The sequence below is a fragment of the Chaetodon trifascialis genome, chromosome 2, assembly GCF_039877785.1.
Source record: "Chaetodon trifascialis isolate fChaTrf1 chromosome 2, fChaTrf1.hap1, whole genome shotgun sequence".
Classification (NCBI taxonomy): Eukaryota; Metazoa; Chordata; class Actinopteri; order Chaetodontiformes; family Chaetodontidae; genus Chaetodon; species Chaetodon trifascialis.
In genome coordinates this window covers 14,479,843-14,500,027 of record NC_092057.1, presented here as the reverse complement: position 1 = coordinate 14,500,027, position 20,185 = coordinate 14,479,843, and the positions used below count along the sequence as shown (strand labels likewise).

At 41.3% G+C, this 20,185-nt stretch overlaps 2 protein-coding genes across 21 annotated transcripts in view; one reads left to right on the top strand and one right to left on the bottom strand.

Moving 5' to 3' along the window:
• The window catches only part of camk2d2 (calcium/calmodulin-dependent protein kinase (CaM kinase) II delta 2), a 35,917-nt gene extending 29,805 nt beyond the window's left edge, over positions 1 to 6,112 (top strand). For 4 of the 15 annotated variants that reach the window (XM_070990040.1, XM_070989962.1, XM_070990023.1 and 1 more), the window contains 5 exons: positions 974 to 994; positions 1,391 to 1,466; positions 1,571 to 1,665; positions 2,979 to 3,207; positions 4,517 to 6,112. In XM_070990040.1, coding sequence (XP_070846141.1) covers positions 974 to 994; positions 1,391 to 1,466; positions 1,571 to 1,665; positions 2,979 to 3,207; positions 4,517 to 4,520 — 425 coding nt within the window. In that variant the 3' untranslated portion in view covers positions 4,521 to 6,112. Of the gene's footprint in view, positions 1 to 973; positions 995 to 1,390; positions 1,467 to 1,570; positions 1,666 to 2,978; positions 3,218 to 4,516 lie in introns of all 15 variants that reach the window. The other 11 variants (XM_070990065.1, XM_070990003.1, XM_070990049.1 and 8 more) reach the window with 3 other exon arrangements.
• Positions 6,113 to 6,681: 569 nt separating this feature from the next.
• ank2a (ankyrin 2a, neuronal) overlaps positions 6,682 to 20,185 on the bottom strand; it is a 78,105-nt gene continuing 64,601 nt past the window's right edge. For all 6 annotated transcript variants that reach the window (XM_070989899.1, XM_070989917.1, XM_070989908.1 and 3 more), the window contains 4 exons: positions 10,631 to 10,714; positions 10,210 to 10,374; positions 9,901 to 10,074; positions 6,682 to 8,696 (listed from right to left, as the gene is read on the bottom strand). In XM_070989899.1, the coding sequence (XP_070846000.1) occupies positions 8,682 to 8,696; positions 9,901 to 10,074; positions 10,210 to 10,374; positions 10,631 to 10,714 (438 nt within the window). In that variant the 3' untranslated portion in view covers positions 6,682 to 8,681. The remainder of the gene's footprint in view (positions 8,697 to 9,900; positions 10,075 to 10,209; positions 10,375 to 10,630; positions 10,715 to 20,185) is intronic.

Sequence of the window (20,185 nt, the reverse complement as noted above, 5' to 3'; positions counted from 1 at the left end):
GTCTTGAGCTACACAGAGCTTACAACAGTCGGTCCTCGCTGTTTCCAACCAGACTGATCCCTCCTTTGTCTGGTATCCTTCACTCTGTTTTGCATCGCAGTTAAAACACTGCTTACTTTTTATTTTTTATTTTTTGCATACCTTTTTTCTGTATCTCCAAATGTGCCTAATTTCTACTTTTTTCCCCTTTCTTATGTTTTCTTGAAAAATCCCATAATTCTATCCTCACTTTGCCTATACATACACATGTATGCCCTAAACAACCCTTATCTCTGTTATACCCCCCACACAAACAAATGCATTTGACACCCAATCATACACCCATCCATCGATCTCCGACAGCCCTTCGTCTGGGCAGCTTAGTGAGTGGCATCTTGAGCTCTAAGAGCCGTTCCTCACAGATGTCTGACTCAAGACAGACTCCCACCTCCTCAGTTCAGAGTAAGTCCCTCCACAGTGGGGGAGAATTGCCCTGTTTTGTCTCCCTCCTGTTACCTGGTCATCACTGGAGGAAAGTCATCTGTGTCTCAAATCGTGTGCCCCTGATGTTCAGCTGATCTCCATGCCTTAGATAAGTGGGTGTTTGATAGTCTGTGCTTTGAGATTATTGGTCCTTATACTGCACCTACTACCCCCACTCCAGTGAAATGAAACCTCTGTTTTTTACCCCTAAGTGTCTGCCCCTTCTATGCAATTTCTTCTTCTGCATTTAAAGAAGATGCTCTCCTGCTGTATATTTGTGTCTTGCAGATACAGATGCTGTTCTCACTCCTCTGTTTGCCTTCTGTTCTGACTTACCCAAATATTGAGTCACACAGTAGAGAGCTGACTCACATACTACACACTCATGTACACAGACAATGTTGTGGCTTATGGCTGTGAAGGCAATGGAGTTCTGCTGATTTATAATTTCTTTGCTATTTAACATGTCTTTTTGTTGCACAAATTAAGTAATTTTTTTAATATCCCCCAGCCTGCACCAATAACAATAAAGGTAACTGTCAACATTACTTAGCTAAAACTGCTTTTGTAGCAAATACTTGCATCTGAGCATTGGTTTGTCTTTGTTTATTTTGAGCTGTCTTGGGTGAAAGGGATCGTGTCATCCTGCATTTTCCTGCCTGATATCACTATTAGTCATGGGAGGCTTTCTTGTTGTTTAGTTACTCAGATATGAAATAACAATTATGCGAAATACCTTCTTTGAGCGCCTTCCATTTCTAATAACTCTGAAATCCTGCTAATTCGTAGACTAGAACCCATTTGAAGCTGATTTGATGTCAGATTTACTTTATCTGCACTCAGACCTATTTGCCTGAAGTACAGTAACAACTAGCCATTTTTACATCAGCTTGTGTGGTTGATGATGTTCTGTGATTTTGTGTTGTAGCCCGCAAACAGGAAATTATCAAAGTCACTGAGCAGTTGATTGAATCTATCAACAATGGAGACTTTGAGGCCTATGCGTAAGTTTCTTCCTCTCTCCATTTGTGCAGCAACATCTGATTATAATGATTTGCTTACTTCCTTTGCTGATTCTGGGTTTTTTGGTTTTTTTTTGGTCTATCAGGAAGATTTGTGATCCTGGTCTAACTTCCTTTGAGCCTGAGGCCCTGGGCAACCTGGTGGAAGGACATGACTTCCATCGCTTTTACTTTGAAAATGGTGAGTTCATAAAAATTATTAAGGACTTGTCATGTTAGCAGCATCATCAGGGCAGTTTTTATTTTACAAAATAAATAAAATAACTCAATAGAGCAACAACAAAATCGACCAGTCGAGAGGAATTTATCACAACAGGAAATGCTTGCTTGCACTACTGTTGTCCAGAGCAGTTGAAATATGTAGTAGCTGTGGGTCTGGGGTTACTCCAAAAAATGCAAGTAGCCAGCTGGCTCCAGACCCAAACACTGAAAAAGAGAATTTGGCCCTCAGAAGGATTAAGGGTTGTGTATTCTTCAGTCACATCGATTTGTTGATGTTTTTCCAGCTGCTCTGGAGATAAATTATAAGCATGCTTGCTTACATCGGCTGAATGATGCAATGCATGAGTTGTTTGTTCTGAATCACGGTGGGAAAAACAAATTGCAGACAAATAAACGCTATACGAAACCCTGTCTGCATTGTTGGTGCTTGACTCAATTTTTAAAGAAGGTTTTGGTCCATAATGTAATGTGCATGCACATCATCAACTTACACTCACAATGCAACTCTTACAGTATAGCTCATACATTACAAATGTTGCAGAGCTTTATGCATGTAGGGTGATAAGCCAATAAGCAACAGCAGTGGAGGCAGGACATAAACTGATGGGAAGCAGGCGTGCAGGAAACTCAATGAGATAACCTAGTGGACAGGTGATGTAGAGCCAGGCCTGGAGACAGACATAATGTACTTAGAGACAAAAACTGTAAACTGCACAGAAACCTGTTTCATTGCTTTCAATTAATTTGTAAACATTTGTGTTGATATCAATATTTTGAAAATAAGGAAGGGGGTGTGTGGAAGAGAGTGTGAATAATACATGAGTGGGTATGTTCTATGTCAACGTTTAGTCCTTTTAATTTACAGTTTGTATTTGCTGGTATACTAGAAGGTCATAGCTGTGATGATGGACAGACTCAAAATCACTAATGAATAATGACAGCTATAAATGGCAGAATGTCCTCAGTTTGAGTAAAAATAGTTCAGATAAACCAGATATGTCCTAGAAACCTCAATCACTTGGCAAGCTGGTGCTTGTCCACTATCCAACATCAACATATGGAGACTTTCAGTTCCTCCTGTTTTCATATCAGTTAGCATGCCTTCTAAGGTCGGGTTAGTGTTTTCTTTTTGAACAGTCATGCAGCTGTATAAGAATTTCCCCAACCATCCTCTCCGAGTGTGGAAAATGCTTTATATTCATTATATTTGTTTAATATGTGATACTAAGTCACATTTGCTCTCTGTAATTTGCCATTTTGTCTCCCTTCCAGCCCTGTCCAAAGGGAATAAGCCGGTGCACACCATCCTCTTGAACCCACATGTGCACCTAATTGGGGAAAACGCAGCATGTATTGCCTATATTCGACTGACCCAGTACATGGATGCCGGCGGCATGCCTCGCACCATGCAGTCCGAGGAGACCCGTGTGTGGCACCGCCGCGACGGCAAGTGGCAGAACATCCACTTCCACCGCTCCGGCTCGCCCAGCATCCCCTCCCAGTAAGAGACAGTAAGAAACACAGCAGCAAAACTAAACAGTAGTGGACATCTTGTTTTGTTGACATCTGGTGCTTTAACTTCCCGCCTTGATGGGGTGATGTAAACATGCTCCAGGGTGTAGTTTGTACACTATGACAGTGCTGGGTGTGGTTACAGGTGCATCTGAGCATACTTCTGACCACACCTAAGCACATCCAGTGAGTTCAACAGACATGAAACTTTCCACCAGAGAGGGCTGTGAAATGCTGCTTTTCAGTTTGGTTTTTAAAGTAAACTGAAGCTAACCAGGAGAGAATCGGCCGGCCACTAAGCCCTGCCCTAGTTCCCTTTACTCAGCCTGAAGACCTTTCCATTTTTCCATTATAATGCCACATAATGCAGTTAAGGCTTCTTAATTCTAGCAGACAACTGGAGGTTTTGTTGGCTAGAATGACGACGGATTTTCTTAATAACAGCCTTAACACCCAAAGCTTGTGAGTTGGCTGGAAACTCCAGCTGGCTTTCTTTTTTTTTTTCTTTTAATGAGAACCTGTAAAAGCATCTTAAATATGTACTTGATGGCTGAGATGTGGAGTTAACACACTGCTTCAACATGGGAAAATCCAGCATTTGACAGACCTGCTGTTTCCAATTCCAGTTGGAAAACTGCTGTTTGTTGGGAGAGTTTGGCAAACTGTCAGTTGCAAAGGTGGAGTTTTTAAGAGCATGGAGCATTTTTCGGGAGAGCATCATCATAGCAGGAAAAGCATAGGTGTAACCTATCACATTAATGACAGCCATTTTCCATTTGTAGGCCCCGCACACCCAAGCAGGTCTTTTCATTTGTTCTTGTTCGTTTGACTTCTGCATGTTACACGCTGGCTGGCATTAGGCTGAGATTTACCTGAAGTCACCAAACTTGAACACAATCAAATATGAATCATGAAGGTGTTGTTGAAGTCGTCCCGCCTTAGCAGTTGGAACAAAAGTGACACTAGAGCACACGAGATGTTGATCAAGCACACGTCTGTACACACCCACACGCTCCTGAGAGGAGGTCTAATTATGCAAAATAGTTGAAAACACCTGTATGAGTGGACCACAGGTGTGAAAGGGTTTTTCCCAGTAATTAATGCCAGTGATCCAGCATGCACAATAAAGTGCCAGGACCTATTATTAATCATTGTTGTTAATCAAACCAGTGCTTTCCCTGCTCTTCCACTCCCCAAATCCTGCTGTGAAAAAAATGTCTGCTGGTCTGATTGTGCTCTTCCCAGTGCTCTGTGTTAGTTTACTTTCATATTTGTGTTCTCTCTCTCTCTTTTTGCAGTTAATGGAATATCAACATGCAGTCAAAAAAAGAAAAAAAAAGAAAAAAAATCCCATCAGCAAATCTAGTAAGGCAGTCAACTAGCCAACCCGTGACTGCTGTCCGCCCTTTGACCCTTCTGTAAGGACATGACATCGCACAGGACACACAAGTATTAATACATTTTACTGTTATGGCATTTTATTAATGGACATCATTCGAAACCACCACCGGGTGGCTGCACACAGTATTTGGACATTATGAAACAAGCATATTGACATTTTTTTTTTGTTTGTTTTTTAAGATGTTTTGGTATGCATTTTAAATATAAAATAGAGATGTTTAAAAATCTACTCCTGTAACCTCTCCCAAAAATTAGTTCTGTATTTTTATGTGTATTTATGTGTGTGCAATACAAAAACATTTGGAAGATCAGAATGTAAAAATTTGAGCTTGCTTTAGTTCTGGTGATGTATATACATTGTGGTTGTTGATAAAAACAAAAACAAACATTGAAATTGCTATTCTTGCTATCAGAGGAATTAAGAGTTTACGTAAAATCCAGTTTATGAGCTACATTTATGTTTGCTATGAGCTAAGTCATACTGTTTGAATTGTCCAGTTTCAACCTATAATACTAATTTAAATGTAAAGAAAAGCAGAGCAGCTTACACTTTGCATTGAGATATGTTTGCCTTTATATCAGTGAAATAAGAAATAAGAGAATGTAGCATATATGTAATATATGAAAATTCAAGACTATTGTGTAGTGCATGGGGGGAATATTGTAAGTAAGATCATATGAAACTATAATATCTTCTGTTTGATTTGTGAATCACTGACTTGTTTGTTTGCATTTGTTAATGTTGTGCATCAGTCCTGTCCCAGATGTTTCTAATGTCCTCCAGTATCATGGAACTGTTGTAAGAACAATAACACAGTTATGGTTAACATACAGCGTAAATATCAAAACCTCATATCTAAGAGGAGGAAAACTAAGCTCCTGGTTGCTGAAGCACCCCTTACATTTTGTATAAAAATGAGAAGAAAACAAGCTCATTTTTCATAATGTTTGTACTTGTATTGTATGACTGTATGTAGGCTTTCCGTTGTCATTTTATTCTTGTCATTTCCGGTGTGTTACTTTGCCAATTGCACAGAGAAGGTGGAGATGATGAAGATGGAGCAAAGGCACTAACTATAGTCTTTACCTTCAGTCAGGTCAAGTGTTAACCTGACGGTTGGGCTTATAAATCTGGAAGCTGGATTGAAGAACATTGCAGTTAGACAAGACAGCAGTGAAGGAGTCAAAAGAGAGTTGGACTGTAAAAAATGTTGGGATGTCTTCCTTGATGATCAGTGCTTCTACCATCCAGTGGTCTCTTTGCCACTGCAGGACAATGCCAGTGTCTTCGTCATCCTTACTGTTTGCTCTTTTCAATTGGTTGGTCTCTTCTTTTTTAAAGGGAAACTATGATAAACATTTCTTTAAATGAAACGTATGATGTCAATGCAATGCACCACTCCTTATATGGTGTGTACCTGTTGCCAGCACGGCAATGGATGGCTTAACATGTTTAAGAAATAAATAAATCAGCTAAAAGGTGTGATAATGAATGAGTTTTCACTTGTTTTGTGTTGCAGGTTGTTCATTGTTGCCATGGTACGGAGATGGAGGGGTGCTGCTGTTGAGCGTGATAGATTACAAGTTCATTATTTCGAACATTTCTTTGTAATGTTTGCTTTATCATAATACAATGTTTGGATAAACAGGCATGATATGTTAGTCTAAAAGGAATTCATGGCTCATGTAAATCAAACCGCTTACACTAAACCACTTTAAAACAGCTTTTGGACTTATAGTAAAAAAGTAAAATGGTCACTTTTACTCCTTTAGACTAAAGTGGTAAATTGAATAAATAGATGTGGTACCTTCACAAAACTAGAATTATTCAGTTCTAAGTATCTGCTTAATAAGTATCTGCTGCGATTCCTCAATTATTACAGTATCTGTGAGGCCCAACAGGGGGCAGCACCAGGTCTAGTCAGTGAGGGAGACCTGCTGTCTGTGTCCAGCTGTTAATTAAAAAACATAAAACATGCAGTGTGTTTTATGCAAGTCTTTTCAAATAAAGTTTTTCTATAATGCGTACACTGTACACTGAAAGATTAACAAGGCACAACGATACTTTTGAAGACTTTTATTCTCGATCAGCCATAGACACACTGCAGCCATTTTTTGTCTTTTTGAATTTTGATACAGTAACACATGCCCTTATAGATATTTGTATATGTATTGTATATGTATATAACTGTCATCATCACAGAAAAAGGGATGCTGATTCTTCAAATTAAAAGCATACCTGTCACAGTGAACTTCCACTAGTTTGCATTTTACATTTTTCTAAATCACAAAGTAAACAGTGAGAGTGAAATAATACATTACATATTGTAGATACATACAGAAGCGATGCTCAGAGCTGTGAATAACAGTATATTTAAGCTCTCAACCTGCCTCGTTATGCGTGTGTCTGGTGTGACAATATCATGTATTTAGCATCTGTCCCGCCAAAATGAGACTCTCTCTGTGGCTGAAACATATTGTACCTCTCATATCCTGTGCACAAAAAGCATGGAGGTGTTCCCTCCTGACATTCAGGAGTGCAAATGCGGTCTGTGTAAAATAAATCTTTCTTTCCTTTGCGGACAGAAACTGGCACACACTCTTGTACTACACTCAGACTCATTCACTCACAAACGCACAAGACGCAACTGCCAGCACCTGGTCCAACACGTCCTCCTTCAAAAGATGAACTAATAATGCTTAAAGCATTAAAGAAAGCAGAAACACCTGATCACCTCACCAAAAATGTCAGATTAAATAATTCTCCATACTTACTATTAAACTAAAAATAAAATACAAACTCTTAAATAAGACATCTTCAAATGACAAATGAAATAATTCTGACAGCAACCCCTTCAAATGAGCTAACAGTGCAGTATTGAACTTAACACATGCATGGACACACTCGTACATACAGGACCTACAGCCTCACTCACACTTTCACCATTCGCACAGTATGAGTCAAGATCAACAATTTAAGAGAAAAACGCCAAAAAACCAAGAATAGAATCAAACATAATAACACAGAAAGACACACACAGAAGGGAAAGACAGGCAGAAGGGCAATCCATAGAACTACAAAGCAGTCAAAGCTAGGATCATAATGACAGATGTTGATTAGTCATGCCTGCTCTACTTCACATGAGTGATTATTAATTCCTAGGCTACTGATGTCAGTAATGTCTAGATTATAGATAATATATAATTCCCAAAGACAGATTACACATAGCCTACACAAAACACAGCAGCAGCAGTTCAATTCAGTGTCGATACAGTCTGGTTTTCTTTGTGTGACATCTTGATCACCTGAATCAAAAGAGCGGAGAGGTTAGTACAGTGAGTGAGACAGCTTTGAGTAAGGGATATCTGAGAATCTCTGGTTGTGAGAGGCAGTGCAGTGTGAGATATTGTCTTTCAGTCCAAGTACCAACTCAGTGAGTTGTACCAGTATTTTACAGGTAAATTGTTCGTAACCTTCTCGAGGTTTGTGAGTTAGTTGATGTGAATAGTGTTTTCTTTTATTTCTATTTTTTATCTTGCTCTACCACAGCATCAAGACAAAAATATCAAAGACAATTCTGACATGGAAAGTAAAATGAATCGGGAAAACAACGGGAGGATTTCTTTGGTCACGAAAAGGCAAAACAACATGAGAACATGAAAAGAAAATCATGGATACATAATATGAGCCAGGGAAGAAAACTCCAAGTTGCAAACAAAGGGTCATCTTCCAGGACTTAAATGGGAAGACTGTGGTCGCTTTGAGGTGCCGCGGTGCACACTGGGATTGCATGTGGCTAATGCATAGGATTAAGGGGAACTTTAGCATGGGCTTAGCCAGGGAGTTCGGGGGAGTGTTACACATTCTTCTACTCTTCCTCCTCTTCTTCATCCTCATCATTGTCCTCCTGTTCTTCTTCGTAGTAGCGGTGAAAGAGCTGGTGGAGATGCTGCTGGAGATCATGTGGTTTTGACCCTTTTCTGGGGTTGTCCACTTGCTCTAGAAGGACCTGTTTGCGCTGCCCAGCTCCCTTCACCACTGTTCGTCTGAGGGTGCGACCTTTACGCATGTGGGCCCTAGAGATGGAGCAAGGAGGGTGTGGAGGCAAACAGAGACAGGTCAGCAACCTTGCAAAACGCAACACCCACAAATTACTGTATGTCAGGCTTCATAAAACCAGCATTCCATTGTGATTACGTGCACAGCAACGTCTTAGCTGCAGAAACTTAAAGATTATGTTAGATAACACTTTAAACAGGCTATTGATCAATTCCAAATTCAGTGTGGTGACACATTCATGGCAGTTACATGCAAATATTTGACAATTTCAAGGAAAAAACAGCAAGCAAGAATCTGCATTCATGTTTCTCCACTTTCAGGGGTTTCCTTTGAATTGTGTATATCTGTTTATATATCTCTCATTACCAGCATTTATAAACCTTGTTGATGACAAGGTACCACAACAGAGGCGCATATTAAATTGGACAAACCACCTTTGTGTTGCTTTGCCTCCTGTTTACATCCTGTTTACTATGTGGAATACTTGAGGTTATGAGGTACCTACAGCATGCTTGCTTTAACTAGCTGTCACAACACGTAATGCACAGTAAACACAGAAAACAATAATATAAATAACAGAACATAATTCATAGAATAAAACTGTTCCATTAAATAGTGTGCACTGTATGCACAGGACAACGATGGGATAACTGCTTCATTCCTCACACTTAAAAATAATATAGCAGAAATTAGATTTGGAAAATGTTGTCACCCAAATGAGAATGATGGGTTCATTGTGTGTTATCTCCCTTCGATTAAGTGATTAATGTTAGTGAGAATAGCACACATTAGTCAACATTAGCAATACTAATAAACCTACAGCACGGCTGTCATTGTGAGAAATCACACTCACAAAATACAAGTAGTCACACACACACACACACATACAGGTGCACTCCAGCTCTCACACACCTCCGGACCACAGTTCCATCTTCTCTGACAGTCTCCCTCTCTACCACATGAGGGAGCTCTGTTCTGCTAAAACCACTTACATAACCTAGTGCCTGGTGGAATGAAAAGGATAACACTGTATTCACTTCATTTGGACTGATTTAATTATGAAAACAAAAGTGAGGACCTCTCCATACGCATGTGGAAAAATTTTCTACACAAGGACTGTAAAGAAAAAAAAAGACCCTATCACACAGTACCAGGTAGCCATGTACAGGTACAAGTGCCTAAATCAGTTAGGAAATAATGGTGACAAGGTTTTGAACCAACCTGTTTGAAATCGTCTTGGGCTGAGGGAAGATCTGAAGCCAAAGAAGGATCACCTTGGTGTGTCATTGTCCTTTCACCCTCCACCACTGTAGTCTTTTGTACGTGACTGACCTTACTACCTTCAGCTGTGTCCTGCCTTGATGCTGAGAAACCCTCACAGTCAGCAAATGTCACCTATAGGTCAAAAGAAGTTATTTGTTATTTAATTACATACACAACTACAAAGTATAAATGTTGCCATGTCTGGTGTTTTCTGTTAAAACCAGAGAGTAGGATGATGAACACACACATAACACATAATACACACACCTCTGTGTGGTCTCCCACACTCTTCAGGACAGTCCGCTTCACCACCTTAGAGTATCTGTCTCCCTCTGCCATACTGATGGTCCCCTGGGGATCTCCTTCTACTGACACCTGTTCCTGCCCCACACCGTCCACGGAAACACACTTTCGTATAATTTTACGTGTGACCTGAGGATGATCACATCAGCAAAGATCATGAGGTGATTGAACAGTTGTTTAAAGGAAAAGGCAACCAATAACATGATTTGTTGCAAACATTCCAGAAATGTGTTTTCTACCCCTGAATGGAATGGAGCAACAGTGCAGTAAAACAACCTTTGGTATTTCTGCACAATTAAAAATTGGCTTTACTGGTTGTTGTCAGTTACCAGTTTAAATACTGCTGTGATATGTGCATGAGAGCTTATATAAAGTCTTGCTTTACCTTTCTGACAACAATATGTCCATTTTCATCCTTGTACTTTTCTTCAGTCACTGACTGATTTGGGAGGTCAGGCATTTCATCAGCCTGTAAGGGAAACAAGACAAACAACAATCAGGAATGCTAAGTTGGGTCAGGGTAACATTTCCGTGTTTAATTCTCCACTTCAAAAAGAAAACACAAATGCATGTTAGGGAAAAAATAGGACACAAAATTCATACTTTAGGTAGTGATTCAGAGAGAATGGGGGCTTTGAGACACAGGAAGCAAACTTGCATTCTCAGGGAAAAAAGGTTAGAGTGGACTGACAAATAAACCAACAAAGTGCTTACAGCAGCACCACGAGGTTCAGCCATCTATACGAATCAAGTGGCGGGTTTCTTGTAAACCCTAATTTACCTTCAAACACAAAATTTTCACCAATTTTGATGAGACTGAAAGTTGTTAGTGAACATTTTAACTTCATAATGAGGATCTAGCCTGGTTAACACTGCACTCTGGAATTCACACCTTCCATGCTCATTTAAAACGCCAACAATCATGCTAAATCAGATACCTGAATGACAACTCTCCTTCGCACTATTCTGGTGGTCAAAAATTCATCATCTGAACTTTCTGACATTGATCCAAGCTCTGCGGTGATCTCCTGACCAAGCAACACAAACCCATTAAGATGTACTGAATGACGATATATGAATTATATGTTTGCAGCAAAGCAAGCAATAAGCAGAGTGATATGGTGCACTTTCCACTGCTTCTGAGGATTTTAGATTGAATTTTCGTATCTTACACTGGAAAGTACAACATGGCAGTCTGTAATTTGGAAAAACGTTTGCAAAACATACCATGCTTATACATCTTTAAAGAATTAATGTGGTTATTGCTGATGAAAAAACATGGAGCGATTATTATTTCTGTTAATGATACAGCTTGTTACAGGCAACAAAGTAACATGCTGCATCATGACTAGTAAAATCTGAAATCAAAACAAAATAAGGGTTATAAGGAGTTTTAGATTCCATCCATGTGGCCAGAGGGTTAGCAGTCATTCCTTTCTGAAGCAAATATAGTATTTGGTTAAGCTCAGCTCTGGGAAAAGCTTGCAGGCTGGGGTGGTTCTAAATCTCATCTTACCCTTGTCAGATATTTAGCAGTATCATCGTATGCTCCAGTTTCACAGACAGGAGGCGGTTGTGAACCCTCACACAGAGTATATTCTTCATCCGATGTTTCTGAATAGTGTAATAATTCTTCATCCGCTTCAGGTACATTGTAAAGAGGCTCATGGACAAAAGGAGCATCCTCATAATCTATGCTTCCAGGAAGGCTGAGATGACCATGGGGCTGATCTTCACTTGACCTAGTACTTGGATCAACTTCATCAAGCTCAGTCTCTGAGAAATCTGACGCAGCCTGTTTGCAGTCGAAGTAAGGCTCTGGATCAGAATATCCAAAGGTTGGGCTGTCTGCATCACTATGGACAACATTTGATAACTCTGGAGGCACATGATAGATGGTTGTGGCAGGACACCTCTCTGCATACCCAAGTGGAATGCTGTACTCCTCATCAGAGGTTGATGAAGTCACCTCTGCTTTGGGTTTAACTGAAGTGGGCTGAGAGGCAAAACACTCAGAGTCTACTGGAGTCAGAGATTCTTCTGAATGTTGTCCACTGGTCCTTGACCTATCCTCATTGGAGGATGTCTCTAAGTTCCCTGAGGATGAGTTAGGCATCAGTTCCTCAAAGATAAAATGTCTTGCACATGTAACTGTCTCCGGAGTTAATTCAGAAATTGACTGAGAAGAGCAATCTTCACTCTGACTGGCTTGAATAGAAGTTGCCTCCCATAAATATGGAGGGTGATTTTGGGTACTCTGTGTTGATATTTCTTCTGTCACACCCCTTGAGTCATTAGATGATACAGCTGAGTCAAGTTCCTGTTGACTTTGAAGAAAACCAAAGTCTTCCTCACAAAGATTCTCCAGATGTTCCTCAGGTATGTCAGACTGACCCTTTGCAGCTACTTTGTGGAAAGATAATGGTGAATATGTCTCAGTAGCATTTTCATTTTTGCTGGGCTGGAATATATCCAAAGGACAACTTGAGTTCAGTGAGGGTTCCATCACTTCACAAAATCTTTCGGGAGATTCCAATCCTGAAAGGGACTTAGTAGGAGACACAGGACTATCTTTAGAACTGCCGAAGCTTGATGGTATACCTGTCTCAAAGGTATCTGTTGGATCAGGAGTAACTGAGACAATTTCAAGTTCATCTTGAGTGGATGTCTGGAAATGGTCAGGTTCTGTGACATCTACATTTGAGTGGTTGGTATCTTCTGCAAGCTGTGCAACAGATGACATGACTCTTCGGGTATCAATATCTTCTACAGGGCACTGATCTTCAGGTGAAAGGTATTCAAAGTCATCAATTTGATCATCTTCAGAGCTTTCATTAATGGATTTTGACAGGGGTGGGTCAAGTGTCTCTGGTCTGAATGTAAGTTTCATCTCCTCCAGATCTGAAAGCAGTTGGTCAAGCTGAGGGGACCCAGACCCTGGAGGTGTTGGAGTGGACTCTGAGGACATGATTATTTGTTCATCTAGACTGTCTTCAGTGGTCTGATAGAGTGAGTCAGAGGTGACTGAGTTTGGTTTAGCAAAGCCACAATTTGCACTTTGCTCGGGGAATGACTGCATTTCATCTTTTTTCTGTGGTGAGCTACTTTGATTGGTCAATGTGATTTCAGTTTGTGTTTTATGTAAGTCCAAGGTACCTGGAACTGGTAATTCTATTTTTTCAGTGGAAAGTGTGTCTGAATCATGTGCTGAGGATGGTGTCTCAGTTGGAAAGACCTGACTCCACTCTAAATGAACATTGTTTTGATCTGAAGATTCTGAAACATTTGTCTTGAGAGATGCTGTTGATACCTGCAAGAAATGATACAATGGAGTGGGGAAAAAATTATAATTAAATATGAGTTGTGAATTCTTTTGGTCATGAAAGGAAGAGTCAAATAAAGCATGCATCAGGGACAGACTCTGGCTTTATACATGAGAGTAGTGTCTCAAATGAGGAAGTTCACTTGTTACCAACTTCAATCTATGTCATTGCAGTATATGTTAATAACATTTATCTAACAGACCATACACAAGTTAAAATGCATTATATTCATGTAACGACTGATTAAGATGCTGCATTAAGATATTCATGAAATATTCTTGATATCCAAAGATAGTACATCAAGAACATCAAGATAACATTTACAGTCGTAAAAGCAGGGCACAAATGAACTTCAGTCAAAATTAGGATTTGGTGAAACATGAAAGTGGACATGCATCATTTCACATCCATTTCAAGTAAATTGTTGCTGCCCTGTCATAACACAAGGGCAGGAAGCGCTGCACTTTGCATGAATGCTAAATCTACCAGTTTACAGTAAATATCACAGTCAAATGCGACTATCTGTTCCACTTCAGGTCTCCTCATTAACAGAAGCATAATGCAATACTAATGAAACACTAAAGTAATACTTTTTGTAAAAATGATACACCAGGTGAAAATAATGCAATCAACACCAAACAGTGTTATTATGTCCTCTGTGTAGATACTAGAGGACGGTAGTGGGAGGCAATATCTAGTTATAGACCAGCAATTATGCCATCACATTTAATTTCACAACTGAAAAAACAAAAATTTCAGTTTCTACAAACCATGCGGCTTCCACTAGGACATTATCATGTTTGGAAACACTGGGGGCACCAAGAGAGTGGTATATTTCTTTGATCTGTATTTACAGTATGTTTCTTATGGAAATGGTGGGAGCCTGTGCCTTATAAACAGGAAGGCAAACAGAACAGATAGTAAATGCCCCGAGCTGTGGCAAGTACATTGGTTGGTTTAGACTTTTGAAGCTGGTAAGTGAAGATGTAAACACATCGCTACTGCAATGTATTAGAACTACAAAAGTCTTACAAAATAAGTAAAATGTGTCAAAATTAGAGAAGATATAATTAAGGCTCTTGAATATCCTTAGACTTGAAGCAGTCAAGTCTGGCAGCTTATGAGTAAGTCCGTTGGTTAGCTCTTAATTTATGTAGCTAAGGAGAACATCTCATTACAGGACTAGAAGCTCATGTCACTGAGATTGGTCACTCTGTAATTTCCATTAGGTGTGGTTTAATGAAAAATCCTTTTTTCTGCTCCAATGCAAACATGCCACAGCAAGACACTGAAGCCTTTGGGTTTCATTAGTGAAAGCTTCTTCCATATTCACACTTAATGCATTGCCATATTTATCACTTTGGAAAGCCACACTGCATTCACTACTGGGCAAGAGCTTGTGCTGTCTTACCGACACCAGGGAACTTTTTCTCTCGTCCTTGCTCATGGATTTTCTTTTCATGTTCTCGGAAAACAAATCTTGGGTGTCTGTTGTCTTTGATTGTGACTCAGGGTCAGTCCATTTATGTTCATGTATGAGTGGTCGTCGTTTCACTGATTCTCTCATTGCTTCAGTTTGTTCGTGGAAAGCCTCCTCCAGCCAGACAGCATGATGACATTCAATTTTTTGTTCTGCAGATGGTATGTGACTCAACTCAGAGCAAACCTGGCAAATCCTGTGTGGTCTGACCTGATCTAGTCTAGGTTCGTTGCTGTCCAGGGAGGAGCCCTGACAAAAAAAGACTGGTCATTTTTGTTTGAGGAGGGAGCCATGGGTCCTGTCTCAACTGTTCCAGTTGGTAGCATTTCAGGATGTGAATCTGTCACTGTCAGAGAAAGTACTGCAGAGTGGGATTGTGAGGAATCCTGTAATGTTTTGCCTGGTATGATGCTTTCAAAATGACAAGATATGGCTGTGTTATGCAGCTGTCCCATGCTGACTACTACATCTTCAAACTTGTTTTGATTGCAAGCCTTCTGTGACAATTTATCGACTGCATCTTCAAAGAAATTAACCTCATCACAGACGTATTTTTCTTCAAAGACTGGATCATGTATGTGTGCTGTCACCTTTCCAGAAAATGTGTTATATACAAGTCTATTGTCTGCTGTGACAGTCTCATCTGGCAGACGTTGCCCACATGGCAGCTGGTTTAAAACTTCATCTAAATCTTCAATTGATTCAGCACTTGGTGTAGGTGGTCTTAACTCAGACAGCCAGAAGTCAAGGAATGACTGTGCATCTTCATTAGATGACATACAACTGAAAGACTCATAAAAGTCAACCACAATGGACTCGGGAGAATCTGGTCTAATCACATCGAATGAAGTGTCAAAACATGAATTAGTACAATCCCTCTCTGGCAATATGGAGTCTGGTGAAAGTGATCTATTTTGTGACAAGTGCATGTCATAACAAGGTTGACAATCACACGAAGGATTTTGTGAGTCAGGAGATGGGTCAGTGAAGTCGTCAATTGAGGAAAACGACTGTGGAGAAGGTGGCCTCTGGTCAGTGAATGAGCAGGTTGAATAGAAAGAATTTCTATCATTTGGAAGTACAATTTCAGGTGATGGTATATGATATTCTGAAAATGAAGAACTGTCATTCAACTGACTGCAATCAAGTCGTTGTGGAGATTCACAACAAAAACATTTTCCCTTGTAGATTGGCTCAAACAAATGGGAAATTAAGTTGTTAAAGACAGGTCTTTGACGTACAACTTTTGGCTGAGTACATGGTATGGAATCTATGGATTTAATTCCCTGAACAATATCTGCATATGTAAGAGGTCTGGCAGCGGAAAGCGTCGCTGATGCAGTGGCAGTCGGGCTTGTGTGTTTAGCTTCAAGCTGTAAAGTAAGTGAGTCTGGTGAATCTGGTCTGTCTTCATAAAACAATTCCTCGAGACAAAATCCGGAATACTCAACATCTGACACTGTTGAAAGAGGTGATACCGGCCTACTTTCAGAGTACTGTAAGTAATAGTTACAATGTTGACTCTTCATTTGGCCAAATGTCATGACAGGAGACAACGCGGCGTGCTCAGCTGAAGCAACAGATTCTGGGGAGGATGCTCTAAAGTCTGCCAACCAGTCCTGCATGAGCGAAAAGTCAAAATCGGAAGACACGGATTCCGGGGACAAAGCCCTGCTACAAAATAACTTATCAAGTTCAAAATCTGACAAAACTGACCGGGGGGACTCTGGCCTGGTCTCCTCAAACAGGGTTTCCAAACACAAATCAGTACCTTCCCAGTCAGAAAATGCTGATTCTGGTGTAAATGACCTGGGCCCCGGAAAAACCACATCGTAATCCATATGAGGAGATCTGAACTGAGGAACAGGCGAGTCTGGAGAGAGGGGCCTAAGGTGATTCTGAGATGCCACCGATTCAGGAGACTGTGGCCGGAACTCTGTGGCACAATCATCTATGGAGGAATGGCTGCATTCCTGGTCTGATGAAAGTGAAGGAAGCAAAGCAGGTTTCAACTCACATGATTCGACGCTCAACAAAGCATCCGGACCTTTATCACATTTGAATCCCCGAACAATATCTGCATATGTAAGAGGTCTGGCAGCGGAAAGCGTCGCTGATGCAGTGGCAGTCGGGCTTGTGTGTTTAGCTTCAAGCTGTGAAGTAAGTGAGTCTGGTGAATCTGGTCTGTCTTCATAAAACAATTCCTCGAGACAAAATCCGGAATACTCAACATCTGACACTGTTGAAAGAGGTGATACTGGCCTACTTTCAGAGTACTGTAAGTAATAGTTACAATGTTGACTCTTCATTTGGCCAAATGTCATGACAGGAGACAACGCGGCGTGCTCAGCTGAAGCAACAGATTCTGGGGAGGACGCTCTAAAGTCTGCCAACCAGTCCTGCATGAGCGAAAAGTCAAAATCGGAAGACACGGATTCCGGGGACAAAGCCCTGCTACAAAATAACTTATCAAGTTCAAAATCTGACAAAACTGACCGGGGGGACTCTGGCCTGGTCTCCTCAAACAGGGTTTCCAAACACAAATCAGTACCTTCCCAGTCAGAAAATGCTGATTCTGGTGTAAATGACCTGGGCCCCGGAAAAACCACATCGTAATCCATATGAGGAGATCTGAACTGAGGAACAGGCGAGTCTGGAGAGAGGGGCCTAAGGTGACTCTGAGATGCCACCGATTCAGGAGACTGTGGCCGGAACTCTGTGGCACAATCATCTATGGAGGAATGGGTGCATTCCTGGTCTGACGAAAGTGAAGGAAGCAAAGCAGGTTTCAACTCACATGATTTGACGCTCAACAAAGCATCCGGACCTTTATCACATGTAAATCCCCGAACAATATCTGCATATGTAAGAGGTCTGGCAGCGGAAAGCGTTGCTGATGCAGTGGCAGTCGGGCTTGTGTGTTTAGCTTCAAGCTGTGAAGTAAGTGAGTCTGGTGAATCTGGTCTGTCTTCATAAAACAATTCCTCGAGACAAAATCCGGAATACTCAACATCTGACACTGTTGAAAGAGGTGATACTGGCCTACTTTCAGAGTACTGTAAGTAATAGTTACAATGTTGACTCTTCATTTGGCCAAATGTCATGACAGGAGACAACGCGGCGTGCTCAGCTGAAGCAACAGATTCTGGGGAGGACGCTCTAAAGTCTGCCAACCAGTCCTGCATGAGCGAAAAGTCAAAATCAGAAGACATGGATTCCGGGGACAAAGCCCTGCTACAAAATAACTTATCAAGTTCAAAATCTGACAAAACTGACCGGGGGGACTCTGGCCTGGTCTCCTCAAACAGGGTTTCCAAACACAAATCAGTACCTTCCCAGTCAGAAAATGCTGATTCTGGTGTAAATGACCTGGGCCCCGGAAAAACCACATCGTAATCCATATGAGGAGATCTGAACTGAGGAACAGGCGAGTCTGGAGAGAGGGGCCTAAGGTGACTCTGAGATGCCACCGATTCAGGAGACTGTGGCCGGAACTCTGTGGCACAATCATCTATGGAGGAATGGGTGCATTCCTGGTCTGACGAAAGTGAAGGAAGCAAAGCAGGTTTCAACTCACATGATTCGACGCTCAACAAAGCATCCGGACCTTTATCACATTTTAATCCCCGAACAATATCTGCATATGTAAGAGATCTGGCAGCGGAAAGCGTTGCTGATGCAGTGGCAGTCGGGCTTGTGTGTTTAGCTTCAAGCTGTGAAGTAAGTGAGTCTGGTGAATCTGGTCTGTCTTCATAAAACAATTCCTCGAGACAAAATCCGTAATACTCAACATCTGACACTGTTGAAAGAGGTGATACCGGCCTACTTTCAGAGTACTGTAAGTAATAGTTACAATGTTGACTCTTCATTTGGCCAAATGTCATGACAGGAGACAACGCGGCGTGCTCAGCTGAAGCAACAGATTCTGGGGAGGACGCTCTAAAGTCTGTCAACCAGTCCTGCATGAGCGAAAAGTCAAAATCGGAAGACACGGATTCCGGGGACAAAGCCCTGCTACAAAATAACTTATCAAGTTCAAAATCTGACAAAACTGACCGGGGGGACTCTGGCCTGGTCTCCTCAAACAGGGTTTCCAAACACAAATCAGTACCTTCCCAGTCAGAAAATGCTGATTCTGGTGTAAATGACCTGGGCCCCGGAAAAACCACATCGTAATCCATATGAGGAGATCTGAACTGAGGAACAGGCGAGTCTGGAGAGAGGGGCCTAAGGTGACTCTGAGATGCCACCGATTCAGGAGACTGTGGCCGGAACTCTGTGGCACAATCATCTATGGAGGAATGGGTGCATTCCTGGTCTGACGAAAGTGAAGACAGCAAAGCAGGTTTCAACTCACATGATTCGACGCTCAACAAAGCATCCGGACCTTTATCACATTTAAATCCCCGAACAATATCTGCATATGTAAGAGGTCTGGCAGCGGAAAGCGTCGCTGATGCAGTGGCAGTCGGGCTTGTGTGTTTAGCTTCAAGCTGTGAAGTAAGTGAGTCTGGTGAATCTGGTCTGTCTTCATAAAACAATTCCTCGAGACAAAATCCGGAATACTCAACATCTGACACTGTTGAAAGAGGTGATACCGGCCTACTTTCAGAGTACTGTAAGTAATAGTTACAATGTTGACTCTTCATTTGGCCAAATGTCATGACAGGAGACAACGCGGCGTGCTCAGCTGAAGCAACAGATTTTGGGGAGGACGCTCTAAAGTCTGCCAACCAGTCCTGCATGAGCGAAAAGTCAAAATCGGAAGACACGGATTCCGGGGACAAAGCCCTGCTACAAAATAACTTATCAAGTTCAAAATCTGACAAAACTGACCGGGGGGACTCTGGCCTGGTCTCCTCAAACAGGGTTTCCAAACACAAATCAGTACCTTCCCAGTCAGAAAATGCTGATTCTGGTGTAAATGACCTGGGCCCCGGAAAAACCACATCGTAATCCATATGAGGAGATCTGAACTGAGGAACAGGCGAGTCTGGAGAGAGGGGCCTAAGGTGACTCTGAGATGCCACCGATTCAGGAGACTGTGGCCGGAACTCTGTGGCACAATCATCTATGGAGGAATGGCTGCATTCCTGGTCTGACGAAAGTGAAGGAAGCAAAGCAGGTTTCAACTCAC